The sequence below is a fragment of the Pseudopipra pipra genome, chromosome 5 (genome assembly GCF_036250125.1).
Source record: "Pseudopipra pipra isolate bDixPip1 chromosome 5, bDixPip1.hap1, whole genome shotgun sequence".
In the NCBI taxonomy this organism is placed as follows: Eukaryota; Metazoa; Chordata; class Aves; order Passeriformes; family Pipridae; genus Pseudopipra; species Pseudopipra pipra.
The window spans coordinates 348,146-367,498 of NC_087553.1; the positions used below are offsets into that span (position 1 = coordinate 348,146).

General features: G+C 49.1%; 1 protein-coding gene across 2 annotated transcripts in view; it reads right to left on the bottom strand.

Annotated features, from left to right (window-relative positions):
• Positions 1-19,353, bottom strand: part of LOC135413923 (uncharacterized) — a 193,153-nt gene that overhangs the window by 97,043 nt on the left and 76,757 nt on the right. For both annotated transcript variants that reach the window (XR_010430494.1, XM_064654038.1), the window contains exon 3: positions 17,136-17,198. Coding sequence is in view for 1 of the 2 variants with exons in the window: in XM_064654038.1 (XP_064510108.1) it covers positions 17,136-17,198 (63 nt within the window). In the remaining variant the exon portion in view is untranslated. The remainder of the gene's footprint in view (positions 1-17,135; positions 17,199-19,353) is intronic.

The window sequence follows — 19,353 nt, forward strand, 5'->3', positions numbered from 1 at the left end:
CAAAAAGCAGTTTAGGAATTAAACTGCCATTATTAAAGCTGCTGCAGTTATTGCACTATGACTTTTAAAACTCTCACAGTATACTGAACTGTTCTGCATAATGCAAGTAATTATAAAAAAATAGATTAGTTTTCCATCATGATCATGAGCCATCGTTGTTCCTAAAGCTTCTGCTTTTAAAACCAACGTTCTTGTATATTCTAACACAAACTTCCTAGCTTGCTTTTTCATGGTACTCATGCAAGAAAACAGCTATTCTAAATTAATTAATCATCATGCAACCTTCCAGAGAGGGAATATATGATAAAAGTATTACATAGTGAAGTTCAGGCATAGTTTTATATCCTCAAAAGAGGGTAATTGATCCTCCCCTCTCCCCAGTTTCAAATGTGGAACTTGGCTGCTATGGATTCTTTCCCACACAAATCAAGCCTTAGCTCTTTTGAATTGAAACAATATGGGATGAGTATTGTGGGAAATTTTTTACTATTACTGTAATTTAAAACTTTCTGTACCCAATTTTGCATTTTCTATAAATCAAAAACCCATTTCACTTAGGGCTACAATTAAACAGAGGAAATCAAAGACTAACTTCTAAGCAAGTCTTGCTATTAATCATAGGATGAACTAGTAGTACAACTACTTTTACTGCAGTTCCTTTCTGCCTGCATTTTCATCTAAAGCTTGGGCTCTTTAGAAAAGCCTGGGCTGCAGACGAGCCAAATTAGCTGAAGGTGCCCTGAGACGGAGGGAAACCCCGCGGCAGAACCCACGGCCGACCCCGCACCCACAGCACGGGCCAGCCCGGCAGGCAGGGCACACAGCCCTGTGCCCGGGCCACAGCCACAGCCTGCCCGGCTGCCCAGCTGCCACAGGGACCCCAGGGCCATCCCTGGCACCCACAGCAGGCAGGGCACACAGCCCTGTGCCCGGGCCACAGCCACAGCCTGCCCGGCTGCCCAGCTCACATAGGGCTGCCACAAGGACCCCAGGGCCATCCCTGGGCCCCACAGCAGGCAGGGCACACAGCCCTCTGCCCTGCCCAGCTCCCCCGGGGCTGGCACAGGGACTGCAGGGCCATCCATCCCTGGGCCCCACAGCAGGCAGGGCACACAGCCCTCTGCCCTGCCCAGCTCCCCCGGGGCTGGCACAGGGACTGCAGGGCCATCCATCCCTGGGCCCCACAGCAGGCAGGGCACACAGCCCTCTGCCCTGTCCAGCTCCATGCAGGGCTGGCACAGGGACTGCAGGGCCATCCCTGGCACCCACGGCAGGCAGGGCACACAGCCCTCTGCCCTGCCCAGCTCCCCCGGGGCTGGCACAGGGACTGCAGGGCCATCCATCCCTGACACCCACAGCAGGCAGGGCACACAGCCCTCTGCCCTGCCCAGCTCCCCCGGGGCTGGCACAGGCACACACAGCCACTGGGGTGCGAGGCTGCCGCTCCAGGAGCCACCTTCCCCCTCCAGGAGCAGCCAGGGAGTCACGGCTGCCGCCTGACCCAGCTGAACTGAAATCACTGTTCTTCTCCTTTCGAAACAGAACATCACAAAAGCGGTGGATTCCAACATCAAAATTTAAATTTCAAATATGACATACGAACGCAAAAATTGAAAGAGGAGTGCAAAATGAAACTGTGTGGAGTATGTAAATGTAGGGCTTCTGTTTTTTCAAACTGGAAGTCAAAATGATGTATTTTTATTTTCTAAAAAGAAAAAATGCATCTTGATTGCTAGACAAAATAAAATATGAACTCGCAAACCAACGGAAACATGTTTCACCCAGCTGTCTTTATTTTTTTCCTCTGTCTCTGTTTCTCAGAGAAGATTTTTTAATGTCGTTTCATTTTTTTCATATCTTTTGGGAGAGGTTTAATGCCTATGGTGTCAGTCTTTGTAAAAATCCTACAGAGGTACAAGTCACCGTATTATTTGCGGCAGTACATCTACAGTAAGAACAAGTGATAACAGTAACTTGTTCATAAAATATATGCTCAAAATAAAAATTGGCTTCCAGTTAAAACACAATCTGAAATTAATATATTCCACGTTTAAGAGGAACCTTTTACTGACTGCAAAGTAAAATTAAAATGTACCTTGTAAAAATTTCCATTTTTAAAAAATAAGCTGTGAGGAGTTTGAGGGAGTTACTGGAAGGGCTTCCTACAAAAACAAAACAAAAAACTTCCCAACACTGACTTACTACTCAAATACCGTGATTCAATAAAACACAAATGGAAAAGTTTTCACCTCTGAGAAGAATTAGATTTAAAAATTAAATTTAAAGATTTAAAAATTAAATGACTTACTGAGACTATAGATTGAAACATTGTTTTACTATTGATTTTCCTCCTAATGAAGATTTCTCATGTACTTGCAACTCTCATTCTCTCTGCCAATGATCTCCTGGAGCAATCAACACCTCTGTTTCCCAAAAAGTGCACCGAGACCCTGTCAGTCCGGCTGTGGCACAAGGAGCTCCAGGACCCTGCTCATCTTGAGCAGCCCCTTCCCGAGGGGACAGGGGAACTCAGTCCAGCTTCCTCCGACCTGCCCATCGGCCCAAAGCAGGCTCTGACTACACAGCAAAGCAACGCCTGCAACCACAGCTCTGCCCACCAGGAATTTGGGAAAGACTGGATGGGAACTGACCTACAGAGTAAGGAAAGAGAAAGTGGGGAAAACCCCAAAATCAGACACAGAAGTTTGGAAGTCTTGTGCAAATAGCATGAAAGAACTGGAGCCCTCACTTCATGCAGATAGCCACAAACCCTGCCCAGCTCCACAGTCTGAGCTGCAGCAGGGGAACCTTCTCTTTTTCTGCTCAGGTTTATCACATTCACTTCTCCCCTCTGACCTCAGCCTATACTGCACAGGGAGAGGAACTGCCTGCCCAGCCAGCTTCCATCCCTGTTGGTGCCCCGGACATCCACACGCAGCAGGGCCTGGAAGAGGGATTCCAGGACCCCGATCCCCGAAAGCACTCCTGAGCCAGCTGGAGAGGCTGAAGGAAATGCAGGCACCAGAACTGACTCAGGCCCCACAGCACTCACCCCAAGACTGTCAGAACCGTTAATAATCAGGCTAAAAAGCTGCCAAACTGAGCAGAGGATTACCAGGAAACATTTCAGAAAACTGTCTGCAGGAGTCCTGTATTTCCACTTTTGGCTGGAAGCACTGGTTTCCCACACAGCCCCGAGCAGCTGCGGACGTGGGGAGAGGGGATGCAGTGCTAGGAGGGGGAAAGGATATGGAAGCAACACGGTCTGTGACTACCAGTGAGTGCAAAAGTCAGTTCTATGCATAAGCATCTGCAGGATTTGATTGTCACGGGCACACTTATTAAAAAGGTAAGGAAAACTAAAGCCAAACAGCATTTCCAATATTCCTTAAGCACACTGGCCTGCTGAAGTGCCCACGTGGTGATGTCAGTGTGGTTCCACGTGCTCAGCCCGACGCTGCACACCACGTGTGTGTCTGGGGCACCCACAGAAGGAACACTGTGCACAGGTGACTGAGACACCTGCTCACCTGAGCCCACTGCCTGGCTCCTAGGACAAACGAAACCAACCCTAAACTCAACTACATTCAGGCAAGCAGTAAGGTAAAAAGAATGGAATTGTCAGAGAAAAAAAAAGAGCCAGCAAACAAAAGATTTAAAATATGCTTCTGCCTTTATTTTTAAAAGCTCCTGCCCAGCTTTCTATTCTGCAGGGAGCACATAAAATGTTATGATTTGTAAGTTTTAGTTGTCATGGTCATTGTTTAGTATTCACTAAAGGGGTGGGGTTGGTTTTGGTTTTTTTTTTAGTCAATGATCTAACTAATTTCTCCAAAAAATCTTAAGATGCTATCAACATACTGGATTTTAATTACTTGCACAGCACTATCCTAAATTGGGAGGACAACAGACCAGGCAATTTCACAGTATCTTTCTCTTCAGCTGTTCTGATCAGACTTGGACTCTGATTTGGGGCATATTCATGCAGATGCTGAGTGTGTTGCAATCCCTCCAATTACTTAGGAACGCATAAAATGCACAAGATGGTGGTGATGGAGGAAACCTCAAGGCAGGTAAGAGAGAGAGCACATAACCTTTCCACTTAGGGAAAGAATACTACCAAATTTTGGGAGACAAGGAGTCGCCTCCTACAGAGTGAAGGTCTCTGTTCAAAGGCAGGCAAGGACTAGAAGAGCAGCTGCAGCCCAGAGCTGGACTGTGAGGTGGCCCCTGTGCAGAGCGGTGTCGAAGCCCTGCAGCTCTGCAGGCACTGCAGGGCAGAGCAGCCCACAGCTCCCTCCCAGCTCGGTGTTCTCTGCTCTGCACGCTCTGTTCATCCAGCCATTGCTCACACAAGGAATCTCGGGGGAGAGATTCAGAACCACAGTTACCTCCAACTTACAAGGGGAGGTGCTGAGGCACCAAAGGAGGAAGAAACCTGAAGAGGCTCTTACTATTACCCCCAAAGCTGGGTGTAAAAGAATCCCGACTTCTCACTCACTTTTCCAGACAAGGGCACCACAACTCCTATGCACAAATGCTTCACCAAGCCTAATTTCTGGACAGTAGTATGTCTAGATGCACATTTTACAACTTAAAGGATATTACATTAAAGGATAGAAGAATGACTAGAAAAACTCTCCAATCAAAATAATCTGCAGTCCCAAAAGTGTTAACCCCATTGATTCTGATGGCACAACAGAAATTACTCTTTGTACCCATTATTTCTCCCAGTGGCTCATGGTACATGAGGGCCAGAAAAAAGCTGGAGGCTGTCTGAAGTGGTTTGAGTGGGACTTAAGCTCCATGTGGGCCTTGCACTGCTCATCTGCACTCCATGAAGAATGGCTTTACTTTCATTAATTGCTGTTAGGAGCAATACCCACCAGACAGCCACTGGTCACCTGGAGAAACCTTCTTGTCCTGAGTGCTCTGCAGAAATGCTCGTACAGAGCTGGAATAGAGTCTGCAAGTGCACTGGCAAAGTGATTTTTCACTTTCAAGCTTGATTTCTTGATATTAATTGAACTGTGAGACTTTTCTATTTGTTCTTCCACTATTTGCAGCCTTAGAACTAATAGACACAGCAAAGGCGTAGGCCTGGTTTTTCACCAATTAATCTTCAGGAGAGCTTTTTAGCACTTCCTGCTGACCCTAATTGCTCTTCATTGCAGCATTTTAGGTTAAATTGTATCTCGGGAGGAACAGGCCGATGACAAGAAGAGTTACAAACCCCAGGGACTGGATACAGGCACCCTCATCCCCTTCTCCAGGTGAAGTCCAACCCCCCAGCAGGCGTGCGTGGGCCCTTCTGCCCATTCCACTCGGCAGGCATCGGAAGTTAAAGGCTTGCAGCAGTTATTTCCACAATAATGGCATTTTAGTGCTACTGTGTCCAGCCCTGAACCTTATATGGGTGCAAAACAGCCGTATCCAACTGACGGTGTAAAGAAATCTATTTTGGGAAGAGAATTATCCTCATCCCCCAAGTTCCTTGGAAGTTGGTAAAGCCGACTGCCGGATGCGGCCCCGGTGTGGCAGGACCGTCCCCAGCAGGGCCGTCCCCAGCAGGAATGTCCCCAGCAGGAATGTCCCCAGCAGCAATGTCCCCAGCAGCAATGTCCCCAGCAGCAATGTCCCCAGCAGCAATGTCCCCAGCAGGACCGTCCCCAGCAGGACCGTCCCCAGCAGGACCGTCCCCAGCAGGACCGTCCCCAGCAGGACCGTCCTCAGCAGGACCGTCCCCAGCAGGACCGTCCCCAGCAGCAATGTCCCCAGCAGGGCCGTCCTCAGCAGGACCGTCCCCAGCAGGAATGTCCCCAGCAGGACCGTCCCCAGCAGGACCGTCCCCAGTAGCAATGTCCCCAGCAGCAATGTCCCCAGCAGGACCGTCCCCAGCAGGACCGTCCCCAGCAGGACCGTCCCCAGCAGGAATGTCCCCAGCAGGACCGTCCCCAGCAGGACCGTCCCCAGCAGGAATGTCCCCAGCAGGACCGTCCCCAGCAGGACCGTCCCCAGTAGCAATGTCCCCAGCAGCAATGTCCCCAGCAGGACCGTCCCCAGTAGCAATGTCCCCAGCAGGACCGTCCCCAGCAGGACCGTCCCCAGCAGGACCGTCCCCAGCAGGACCGTCCCCAGCAGCAATGTCCCCAGCAGGACCGTCCCCAGCAGGAATGTCCCCAGCAGCAATGTCCCCAGCAGGACCGTCCCCAGCAGGAATGTCCCCAGCAGGACCGTCCCCAGCAGGACCGTCCCCAGCAGGACCGTCCCCAGCAGGACCGTCCCCAGCAGGAATGTCCCCAGCAGGGCCGTGCAGGACCGTCCCCAGCAGGGCCGTCCCCAGCAGGGCCATGCAGGACCCTCCCCAGGCAGAGCTGGAGCTCCATCCTCCCAGAGCTCAGCTCTGCTGGGCTCGCTCCCCCCTGCCACGGCCTGCTCTTCACAGCACTACAAACACCCTCCAGCTGTCTCTGTCCCAGACCTGCCCTCTCCTTCTCGGACTCCGGGCCACCCTGCTCCCAGGTGCTATGCCTTGCCTGCTTCCCTTAAGCAACACGGTTAAGTTTTGATTCCTGAAAGCATTTTGGGGAAAAAAAATACAAGCACCTGATGGATACCATTTTTATCCTGTTAAATACCACCTCCAAAAGCAATTTCTGTTACAGAGAAGAAAATAATTGCTACTCTAAGTAAAGTGCTAAACAGCATCTTAAATGTCTACATGTGAATATTATATATTCAACTACACTTCTATTTACACCAAATAGGAGTGTACCCATACACAAAATACTCAGATCTCATATGTGAAACATATATATATAGTACAGTGGCTTATACTGTAAGTGAAATAATTTTATAGGAACATTCAGAAGGCACCAAGAAGACAGTAGAAATAATTGTTTTAGTATAATTTAAAATGTAAATGTCATGTAATATGTAATTTAAATGTAAATCTGCACCTTAAACCTTCAATCCATCAATGTAAATCTCCATTTAAGAAAAAAAATTTCCATGTGATCATGTTAATTCCTCCTTCTATAATAATTATAGAATGAGAAATGTATAACCTTCAATTAAAAACTAGTAACTATCTCCACAACAGACTGAGTAGGAAAACTGTTTTTAGAAAACCGTTACTAATAAAAATAGATTTTAAAATGTTAATTATTTATTCCCATAATAACTAAGCAATCAAAAGCACCCTATATTTCACACTGCGTTAAAACCAAAACTAAACCCTATGATGAACCCCTGCAGCAAAATTTGTATGAGCAAGGCCTTTGGGCCTGCAACAGAGTTTCCATCCATTCTGGCATAATGTGATCGAATCCTTCTGTGCCCCCTGCAATTCCTACGTGGACGCTGGAGGAGGAAGAATTCTGATGCTGTGTCCCTTAAAACCAGGCCTCTGACCCTCCTTGGGTTAGCCTGGACAAAGCAAGAAGGTACAGAAGCTCACTGCCCAAGCCTGAAGGTCGGGCACAATGTAGTGTTCTCTAAATGCACTTTAGGAGCCATTCGAGTTCAGCTTCCAGCATCAGGACTTTAAATTACCGTTACTTTGGTTTGAGAGCACAATCCAAAACTCTCTGATATCTGTGGGAGACTTTCCACCAACTCAGGACTGGCTATACTGTTTTGTTTCCTATAGACAAATAAGACAATACATCTCATCTGCCAAAGGTAACAAAAGTATCATGAGAACTATCCTTTCTTAAAAAAAAAAATCTGCAACCAGAGAGAAAATAAATATAAAAAAAATCATTTATCAAAGAAGAAAATCTTTTGAAAATAATACTTGCTGTATATATAAATGTAGAAGTAAATACACTAGAGCTCTTTGTGAATGGGTGGCAAAACAAACACAGTGATCAAAATCTCTTGGATGCAACAAAACAGCCTTCCTACCCTTCTGCACACTGCATTCCAGTGAAAGGCAAGAGCAGCTCTGAAAAGACTGCCAGTGCACTTAAAAGTCCACGTCAAAGCCTTGTGCTCACCAACTCAGAACGGCCTGAACTGGAACAACTGTCCATCCCAGACACTGGCAATATCTGCAGCTGCTTCACCACTCCTACGTGAGTGCCCTCTCACCCACAGCAACCCCTCCTGGCCCACCTTTCCCCTGCAGCCCCCCAGCAGTCACTGTGAGCAGGGCCCAGCAGGGACACCGTGAGCAGGGTCACTGTGAGCAGGGTCACCGTGAGCAGGGTCACCGTGAGCAGGGTCACTGTGAGCAGGGACACCGTGAGCAGGGTCACCATGAGCAGGGACACCATGAGCAGGGACACCGTGAGCAGGGACACCGTGAGCAGGGACACCATGAGCAGGGTCACCGTGAGCAGGGTCACCGTGAGCAGGGTCACTGTGAGCAGGGACACCATGGGCAGGGACACCATGGGCAGGGACACCATGGGCAGGGTCACCATGAGCAGGGTCACCATGAGCAGGGTCACCATGAGCAGGGTCCAGCAGGGTCACCATGGGCAGGGACACCATGGGCAGGGACACCATGGGCAGGGACACCATGGGCAGGGACACCATGGGCAGGGTCACCATGAGCAGGGTCACCATGAGCAGGGTCACCATGAGCAGGGTCCAGCAGGGTCACCATGGGCAGGGACACCATGGGCAGGGTCACCATGAGCAGGGTCACCATGAGCAGGGTCACCATGAGCAGGGTCCAGCAGGGTCACCATGGGCAGGGACACCATGGGCAGGGTCACCATGAGCAGGGTCACCATGAGCAGGGTCACCATGAGCAGGGCCCAGCAGGGTCACCGTGAGCAGGGACACCGTGAGCAGGGTCACCGTGAGCAGGGACACCATGGGCAGGGACACCATGGGCACGGACACCATGGGCAGGGTCACCGTGAGCAGGGTCACCGTGAGCAGGGTCACTGTGAGCAGGGTCACCGTGAGCAGGGCCCAGCAGGGTCACCATGGGCAGGGTCACCATGAGCAGGGTCACCATGGGCAGGGACACCATGGGCAGGGACACCATGAGCAGGGTCACCATGGGCAGGGACACCATGGGCAGGGACACCATGGGCAGGGTCACCATGAGCAGGGTCACCATGGGCAGGGACACCATGGGCAGGGACACCATGGGCAGGGTCACCATGGGCAGGGACACCATGGGCAGGGACACCATGGGCAGGGACACCATGAGCAGGGACACCATGGGCAGGGACACCATGGGCAGGGACACCATGGGCAGGGACACCATGAGCAGGGACACCATGGGCAGGGTCACTGTGAGCAGGGACACCATGAGCAGGGACACCATGAGCAGGGACACCATGGGCAGGGTCCAGCAGGAACACCATGAGCAGGGACACCATGAGCAGGGCCCAGCAGGGACACCATGAGCAGGGCCCAGCAGGGACACCACCACCATCACAGACCCCCAAAGCCACTCGTGCCAGAGCAATCCCCTCCACTGGGGAGCACCTCGGCCTACAGGGCTGGGAAGCACAACACCACTCATGGATTTCCCTGAGCTACTCAGTGCCTCCCCTGGCCCCCCAGCATTAAAATAAGGAGACCTGAAGGTGCTGCTGCTTGTTTTATAGCTCCTGAGATCAACTGTTCACAGCATATTTTCCTATTTTTGAAATTACCTAAAACAAGGAAAAAATAGAGAAAAAGAAAGAAAACAAATAGAAAACTATTTTTTTCTGATTTGGCACTCTAAAAATATTTGCGTCTGTAATTATAAAACCACGTGAACTCTTTTATTATTAAAATTAAAGCTGCCTTCTCCTTCTGGAAATGTCTGCTTACATTGACAAAAGAACTTCAGGAGCTGAATGAATGCCACAGTAAACATACCGTGTGCAGGTATCCGAGTACATGGGCAACATGCTAAGTGTCCCTCAGACTTGAAGTGTGGCAAAATATCAGTCAGCAATTCAAATGCAATCAATCAAAGGCTGTAGAAAATGATGACTTAATTAATATTTGATAAAGGTATATTGGTTATTATAATAATAAATTCATTTTCCCTTCGCTCCTCTTCCTTCCCCTTTGCAAAATATTCTACGGGTACGCAAAGCAATTTACTTTTCTATTTGTGCTTTAACAAGTTTGAAAAGAGCAAATCACTTTGAAACTCCAGAGAAATTGGACAGGAGCTAAATGTTTTCCTTGGCAGATAACAGGATATGATGGTCGAGGTTAATTTAAACTTACGTGCGTAAAAATAAATAGGCAGCACACTGCCATCTCAAATCTATAGACTCCTTCCAAAAAGACTCCCCTAATTTAAATAAAGAATGCATAAGGTAATGCATCAGCTACACACCAAATATTGACCCAACATTCCCTCTTTTTTATTCATAGAACTCACATTTGGAGCACCACTGAGATGAAGCTTTTTGCAGCCTCCTCCCCTCCCCCCCAGCTTTTTTCTTAAAGCAAAACAACCAAACCTGATCCACGCTTAGATGTGTATTTTGGGGCATCCTGCCTGGACAATTTTTACGAGTCTGGAAAAGTTTTGTGGAAGACCCTGAAAACCATCATTGCAAACTATTATGTACATAGGCTTAATCCCAATCCCATTTGAAGGCAGTAGAAAACCCCCCGTCACCTTCAGAGGCCTTTGGATCAGATCCTTTGTTTCCAGAGGTACGGAATAACAAATTTCCAATGTATGCAAGAGCGAACAGTACACAACTACTAAAGAAATGGTCACACTAATCTGTGAAAAAAGACAGGTTTTACAAAGGGCAACTCAAAATGAGGAGATCTTATATTTGATGGTATATATTTCTAAAAGAGAGGCTGCAAAGGGCCTGATCCTGGGCATTTTATTCCTACATATCCATCTACAAATGAAAGCATCCTGAGCTGAATTATGTACTATTTTGGAGAACACAAGTCAAATATAATGAAATCCTACTGGTACTGGAGATTTAAAATATCCCGTGTGAGTGCAGAGGAGAAATCTCTGCACCATTCCTAAGGAAATGATGAGCTTGTTTGCTCCCGAGTGAGAAGTTCCAGGCCAGATCCATCAGCGATTTCACAACGCGCACACGGACTGTCTTAGTGAGGATCTGGTAGAGGAGGATTGCTCCAAAGCCCCTCAAACCCGACAGAATTCAGCCTGTTGTGGGTCAGGTACGGGGTCAAACACACAAACAAGTCCAGATTTGCACAGCCACTACAGTTTACAGTGGGATAAGCTCAGGACTCACAAAAAGCACGCGTGCACTTGAAAACATCTCCCCATCCACTCTCCACGTAGTGGGCTCGCTCTGCTGTGGAATGTCTATTGTGCTGGCTACAGGGATTTCAACTTTCTGTCTCCTGGCTGTACCACTGAGCCTCGCTAGCTGCAGGCCCCGCACACACGAGCACTCATCTCTGCGAAGATCAGACGCGCTTTCGGGCACGCAGGCTGTGCCAAACCCATGGAGCCACGGAGACACGCTCTCCCCTGCGTCTGATTTGGGAAACAAAGACACGCCGGCGGATCTCTAAATTATCCCCCCCCCCGACAGGTACAGGCACCATAAATCCAAATGAGAACCGTCTGGCAGTGGGGCTTTGTTGTGCATCCTGGACCTGCCCGAGCACCGCCAGAACAGGGGGAGGAGGGAGGGCTGATCCCAGCACCTGCTCCCAGCTGTGGCCGACCGTGCAGTTTGGAGGAAGACGCCTCCCAGGAGCGGTTTCCACGTTCCTGAGGGAAGGTGCCGGCTCACAGGCCTGCCCTGCCCCGCCTGCACGGCACAGCCGCCAGCCAAGGCCCGCGAGGCCGCGGTGCCACCGGAACGTGCGGTGCCACAGGAACATGTGGGCAAAGGCCCAGCGCAGCACAGAACCCCTCCTGCTCACAGGGGAGCTGCTCAAGTGCTGAGTGGATGGGAATTACACACCCCATCCTAAAAAAAAGATTTTTTATCCTTTCCAAAACAAAACTGGATAATAATAAGGCATTCCTTTCACTCCTCCTTTTATTTCTCCTTAGCTGCTACAAAATGTTTATGGATACTTGGCACGTACTTGGAGAAGACAGTGCTGTACCCACACGCCACACAAAATACAACCCAGCCTTACAGTTCTGTCTATTCACTGCATTCCAGGAAGACAAGAACCCGGGACGGCACCCACAGTGTATCTGAAAGTACTAACTCCAGCTCCATTCCCTTTCCCTTTCTCTTCTGCACCTCCTCCCTTCTCCCTCTCCTTTACCCATAATAAAATCTCTCTTACCCTGATCCAAACCTGGCAGTGTGCACCCAACAGAACTGCAATTAATTTTAAAAACTTTCGGCAGATGCCCCACTTGCCATCTCTGACAGCGAGGATGCCGTGGCAGCCCCCCTGCCTGGGCTGTGGACCCGCTCCCCCGGGATCAGCCCGCTCCCCCGGGATCAGCCCGCTCCCCCGGGATCAGCCCGCTCCCCCGGGATCAGCCCGCTCCCCCGGGATCAGCCCGCTCCCCCAGGATCAGCCCGCTCCCCCAGGATCGCCGCTGTGCCACGTACGGAGCACGGCGCTCCTGCCAGGCCTGGAACACATGGACCTTGCCCTCGTGTTCCCCACTCACTAGCACTCGGTAAAACACAGATTTTTAGTCAGGATAGGTGGGAGGTTAAGAATGGATCATTCACTTATCAGCAACACCTAAAATATCCTTTTGAAGGACAACTATCCATTTGGAGGATGAGGGAGAAAGACGGAGCTGGGAGCAAAACCAGCGCATCTTAGATTATTTTCACTGTTTCCCTCAATTATTATCTGAAAATATGCAAAACTTCATCCTAGCCAGCTATTAAAAAAAATTAATATTTTAATTAAGCAAAGTATTGTCTATGCTTCTAATTTTTCATTCTGTGCACCAAACATTTTGTACGAGAATCTTGGCAGTCCAACACAAAACACTTTCAAAATGTAAATGCTCCAGCTCACGTGCATAATTCCTGAAGGCATTCATCTGAGGGGCTAAATAGTTCTATCTGCAGCTATATTTCACGTTACAGACTAAAAATAATTTTAATTTTGAAACCTGGAATTCACCAATCTAATGAACAGATTTCAATCCCTCTTCAATTAACACGCACATGGTCTTTCTGCACTGCTATGTTCATTTTTAGCATGCTTACAGAAATCCTCCCTGCAAAATGAACCAGGCAATTCTGCTCATTTTATGTTCAGAGACATCATTTCTAGCAAGCCACCACAAAATAATGAACTAATACACCAGAAGCAATTTTATATTCCTTTAACTGCTAGTCCTCAGCAACAAAACAGCCCCCCAAGTATTACAACCTAAGGATGAAAAAAAATCCTCTTCAGATAAACGGCATCATTAGGAGCAATACCAGCGAGCACTCTGAAATTTCTCAGTGAGGAGTGTTCAGCACTTTATGATTTCGTAACGACTGCGAGTTAAAACCCTCAACTAATATTTTATCTGCACTGTACTGTGTAGCTACTACAGGCCTCTAAAAACTCCTTTGAAGAAATTAATTTTAGCTATCACCAAGCCATATGCTCCTAAATTCCTTTCTTAATCTACACAGTTCACTAAAACATTCTCCAGCTACTTTTAGAGTGATCGGCCAATAAATACTGTTTTACTACTTACAGTTATGAGTTGTATTTCAGTTTATGTTGCCATAAAACACTCCTAATGCAAAGCCACTACGGAGATGATTTTGATACAATGCTGTCAGAGGCCTGAATTTAAAACTATTTGTGTATAAGCACCAGGTATTTTCCAATTATTTTGTAGGGGTTAAGGGTTTTTTGTTTGTTTGCTTTGTGGACAAAACCCCCAAACTTATTTGCATTTCTTTAGTTATTTACTTTAAATTCTAGACATAAATAAAATTAAAAGATTAAAATAATTTACAGAAGTGTCCCATTTTTTTCCAGTGTAGAAAAAGCATTTTATTTTAGAAATATATACAAAAGGAATAGATTCCTCGTAAAGTATCTTTAAAATATATTAATTTCCAGGTACTTGAATTTGCACATGGACCTGTCTATATAAAGAATTCAAAGTAAGTATTATCATAGGTCTGGCAATTTCACAGTAGTAATAAATCTAAAGCCTTTAACCATCTGTCAAATTGCGCCTAACTCAGAACATCCATGTCCACATGCTACTTTGGTCTATAAATGGCATTATTCTAATATTTAAGTGTTCTACTTAAAATAAATTCCTTCATTAACACCCGAAGAGAAAGAGAGTGGGAGTGCGCGTGAGCATGTGCCCGTGTGCGCACGCAGAAGATAAAGAGAAATACACTTACGGCACTTACGGACCTTTAAAGGCCTGGAAAAATAGTTTTTAAAAATACCTGATAAAGATGGCAATTATAAACCGATCCCGAACAATTCCAGGTATTACAAAATTTAAATACGAACCCTGAAAATACTTATGTTCAAATTCCCGTTGCTAGGAAAATCGGGAAGCCCAGCTGAGATGAGGTGCAGTGACTGAAGATCATCCCATAGTTACCTGCAGAGCCAGGAGTTGAGCAATGCGGCCGCGGCCCCTCTCTCGTGTGTGCCCCTACAAACACACCCCACGCACTGGCTGGCGGCTGCCTTGGAGCTCTCAGCACAGGGATGCTTAATAATGCTCCACACAGGCTGAAATATTAAATAAATGTAAAAACTTGCACCGCCCAACTTTGCTGCTTCTCTGAAGCTCCCTTCTATTTTTTTTTTCTCGAAGGGAAGGGGGAAGCGCCATTCAGGAAAGCAGCTATATTGTGCTCAATGAAGGCAGGACTGGCACAAGTCCTAGAACATTTGCATTCAGAAATAAAAGCTGTGAGCGACCTTTGTCTGCTAAGAAAATGAAGCTTGCTGGTTTTAAACAGGCTAGCGAAGGGAGGGGCAGACTCGATAGAGAAGGAGAAGAGAACCTAAAAAACAGCAACAATAGCAAATATTAGTCTATCACATCCCTAATCGCCAGCAAAGCAATCCTCCCGCACGAGCGCGGAGCTCGCCGGGCTGATCCCGCACTCCTGGTTAATCACAAACGCGCAGGCAGACGCGAGCCAATGTGCCGATCCCCACGTAGTTCCCAAACTTGGTTCTCCCGGCTGGCATCCCCCGCGCCCCGCGGGAGCAGCTTACCCGGCAGGGCTGGATGCGGCTCCGCAGTCCCCGCGGGCGGCGCGGCCGGGCAGGGCCTCGCCCAGAGACCCGCACCGGCCCCGCGGCAACAATGGGCGGCTGCGAGGGTGGCACGGACGGCGGAGAAGGGAAGGGAAGGCAGCAGGGCAGGCAGGAGGGAAGGGAGAAGCCAGAGGAAGGAGGGAGGGAAGGAGGGAGGGAGGGGGAGAGACGGAGGGAGAGAGGAGGGGAGGGGAAAAAGAGAAGCGTGTTAAGCTTGTCTGGTAGTTAACAAGTCTTGAATGAAGAATGTTAGCAAACAGACAAACAGCATGTCTGATGCATGCTAATAGTCCTGGCTTCACCACTGACACTATGAATAATTCAGTAGAAAGGAGGGAAAAGAAGAAGGGAGGGAAAAAAAAAAAGGCGCCCTCCACCCTCCCTTCACGCTCCCAAACGTCTGCAGAGGAGACGGGAATAAAAAGTGTGCCGCAACTTTCTCCTTCCCACCCATCGCACAGAAAATATTCAGCAAAAAGGCCGGTCGGGCACCAGCCCTTTCGCCAGCGCTGCACTCGGAGATTTTCGGTTCCTATTTTTGTTGCCTATTAATCTCCCCCCCCCCCCCCCCCCCTTACCGCCTATTCTACTTCTTTTGTCTAGGAGCTGGCACCTGTCCCAGAGACGGCATTTTACTGCACATCCCCTTTTCCCTCCTCGGCAGAGAAGAGAGGGGGGGAGGTCTGCAAGGACGAAACAGCCTGTGCACCCCCTACTCCCCCCCCCAGTATTTCCATTCCAGCCATGGTCCAATTACGAGGGGTTGGAGGGATATCACCCGCCCTATTTCACATGGCGCAGATACCTACAGCCATTAAAAATATATTTCTATAAAAGAGAAAGAGAAAGGCAGCGAGAGGCTCGTTCCCCGAGCAGCACTGCGCACTGGGAGCCGGGGGAGGAAAATCACAAGTAAAAGCCTTCATCCTCAGAGCACACGAACCAGCAAAGCCCGAGACACTGCTCAGGCAAAGGAATCCATTTCCTCAACGGAGGGAAAAGGGAGAGAGGGAAAAGGATGAGCAGAGGGCGAGCCCTGGGCGCTTTGCCCTCCGCATTGGGATGTACAGCGCAGGAGAAGCGAGAACCAGCCCCACTCGGGAACGCTGGGAGAGGAGAGGAGGGCTCAGGCAAGCAGAGGAAAAAGAAGATCCTATTTGCAGCATTTTTAAAAGTTCTGCTCTGGCAAAGGCCGTCTGAAGGGGAGGCCCTTGCAGCAGGAATGCGAGCAGCGGCCGCCTTTCCAGAGTCCGGCCTCCCCCTTGTGAGCGACTGGAGCAGTCTGGCGGAGGAGGAGGAGGAGGACGTGAGCCAGCGAAACGCAGCGGCTGGAGCTGATGATGAAAGCGGCTCGGCCCTGCGCGGGCAGGCTCCTTCCATCCCCCGCGGCCACGGGCACACGGACGGCACCGAGCGGGCCGCGGTGGGAGCGGAGGGAGGGAGCGGAGGGAGCAAAGGCGCTGCGCTGAACGTCAGTGCAGCCGCGCTATGGCAGTGTGCTTGACAGGGCAGTGCGGCTAAGGAAGCTTTGCACCGGGGGAAGCTGGGCCGGTTTCTACGGAAATACTGCCGGGATTCATACGGAGAGGAGAGGAGAGGCTCCCTCTACACTCACACGTACCTCCCCGGCTCTGTGTCGCACAGCAGCCCGCAAGGACCGCGGACTGCAGCACACACACACACACACACACACACACACACACACACAACCAGCCCCAACCCACCGAGCTGAAAAGGGCTATTTGAAAAAGTAAATACTGTATGTGACAAAAAAACTTTGTGATTTTGTTTTCTCATGCCCTTACTTCCAAACCAGCTGCACAGCCAAGCTCAGGCTGCTTGGCCCTTATAACTCTCTTGGCACCGAGTCAAAAGCTGATAAGCATTTGGGCGAGACAGCTCAACTGCTGTGCTGGAAGAAAAACAGCTGCCATGATTGCTGTTTGATTGAGAGCGCTCGCACACACTCACAAAAAACATACCGGGCTGCAAGGATGGGCCACAAATGCCTGAGGATTCGGCTTCAGAGGATCAACACACATTTCCTTAAAAAAAAAAAAAAAGTTTTATATAGTTTTGCCTCCATTCTCCCCCCCTTTCAAAGAAAACGTACCGCATCGACTCGCTTTTCTTCTTCCCATCCCCCCTCCATAACCTCAAGCAAACTCAAGGAATTGTGCCAAAAGTCCCGTTGCTAGTTACCAAGTGCATTTTTTTAAACGTCCCTTTGATACTTCTTTCCCTTGTGCTTGCCATGGAATATGCAAGTAAGATAATCTTTCCATTACTTACAAGCAGTAATTAAAAAAGGAAAAAGAACCTCTAGCTCAGCGTTCCTTTCCCTCTTTCTCTCTTACGGGGCAAGAGGAGGCAAGCGAGGGGGAGAAGGATGTTTTTGCTCTTTGCCGAGTCCAACATTTGGCTTTTTCCATTTGTGGCAGATCACTGTAACGCTATTGTAAAACAACTTCCTGCCCCTTTTGGCTCACGTTCCAGAAGCTGCTCGGCTAAGTTCATAGCACAAACTTTTTTCCCCTTTGCCGAAGAAGAGAGACAAAAAAAAAATTCCTGCAAATTATTTTCCCCCTTTTCTGGCTAATGGACTCAAAGGTGAATTTATTGCAGCTCTTTAAGAATGTTACACAAGAGACGTCGGTATCCCAGCTGGATAATTCCTAAGATGAAAAGGTGGGGTCATTATAAATATATGTCTGTGTGTGTCTGCATTTTAATTCTGTCATTTTGAATTGTAAGTCTCAGTACCATCAGGTGGATAATGAGCTAAGCTGCTTCATCTGCGGTACTAATTTGTGTATCTATCATAGCACAGATCATTGGCTCGGTACATACAGCCTCCTACTTTCCAATTGCTTTTGTACTCTAAGGTGACCTGCATCTCTCTTGTCAACCTCCCTTCCTCTACATGCTCAGCCTGATGAAAATACCCACTGGAAGCTCCTAAACCCTCTCTGCTAGGAACGGGAGACGCTGCAGCCTCTCTGCTCTAAGCCAAAAAGGAAAACTAAGGCCTCCACAAGTTGCTCTCTCACGGTCTGTCCCTCCCTCCCTCCCTCTCCCTGTTTCTCTCATAGCAACAGCATTTCTTGGTGCGCCTGCTTTGGCATACATCAGCATTTCCACCGTCCAAGTGTCCTTCTGCGTCACATCTCGCCATTTCACCCAGCCAATGAAAGCTCCTTCTCGCAAGAAAAATATAGAGACTTTTGCTGTTATTGGTATATTCAAAATTTTTTTTCGTGTGCTTTCCTAACAAAAAATGTTGTCAAGCATTTGATTTGCCCTACATTGGAGGGGGGGAGGAAGGGGGAGGGAGGAGACTGTACTGGATTCAACCTTGAAGAGTCTTCTTTGTGGAAAATATGTTACTGTAAGAAAAAAGGGATTACATAGTTACTTAAGGAAAGTCATAGTTGTCCCTCTTACTTCCTATTGATTTTGCTTATGCTATCATTGCTTTCCTGATGTACTTTTAAAGCATCTAGGCAGCTTCAACTGATCAGAAAAGTCAATACCGTGTGTTTCTAAGAGTTTGTAAAATATTCTTCAGGAAAAAGAATATATTAATTGATCTTTTCTTCCACTAAATATTGATCGTTAGGTGATAGGAAAAAGTGCAATGGAACTCACAGACGTGAGTCTCTGTCCCACCCAAAGAGGCTGCTCTCCAGCCCAGAGCCCTGCGGAATGGAGCAGAGAGCTCCAGAGTCACTCTTTCCGGGATGCACTCCCTTCTCCCACAGCCCCCTCGGGCTGTCCTGAGTGCAGCAGGGAAATCCAGCCGTGGCCAGGCTGCTGACAGAGGCTCCGGCTGTGCCCGAGGTGTCCCAGGTGGCGGGGCAGCCGTCGGAGCCGCGGGCACAGCCCCGAGCCCAGCTCCCCGTGCCCAGCTCCCCGTGCCCAGCTCCCCGAGCCCAGCTCCCCGTGCCCAGCTCCCCGTGCCCAGCTCCCCGAGCCCAGCTCCCCGTGCCCAGCTCCCCGTGCCCAGCTCCCCGTGCCCAGCTCCCTGTGCCCAGCTCCCCGAGCCCAGCTCCCCGAGCCCAGCTCCCCGAGCCCAGCTCCCCGAGCCCGGGCCTGACTGCCACCCCTCTGCTCCCCCAGCACAGCACCAGCCAGGAGGCACAGGGGGCACGGGTGGCTCTCCTGTGCCCAGCGGCCGTGACTCCTGCAGTGCCACAGTGA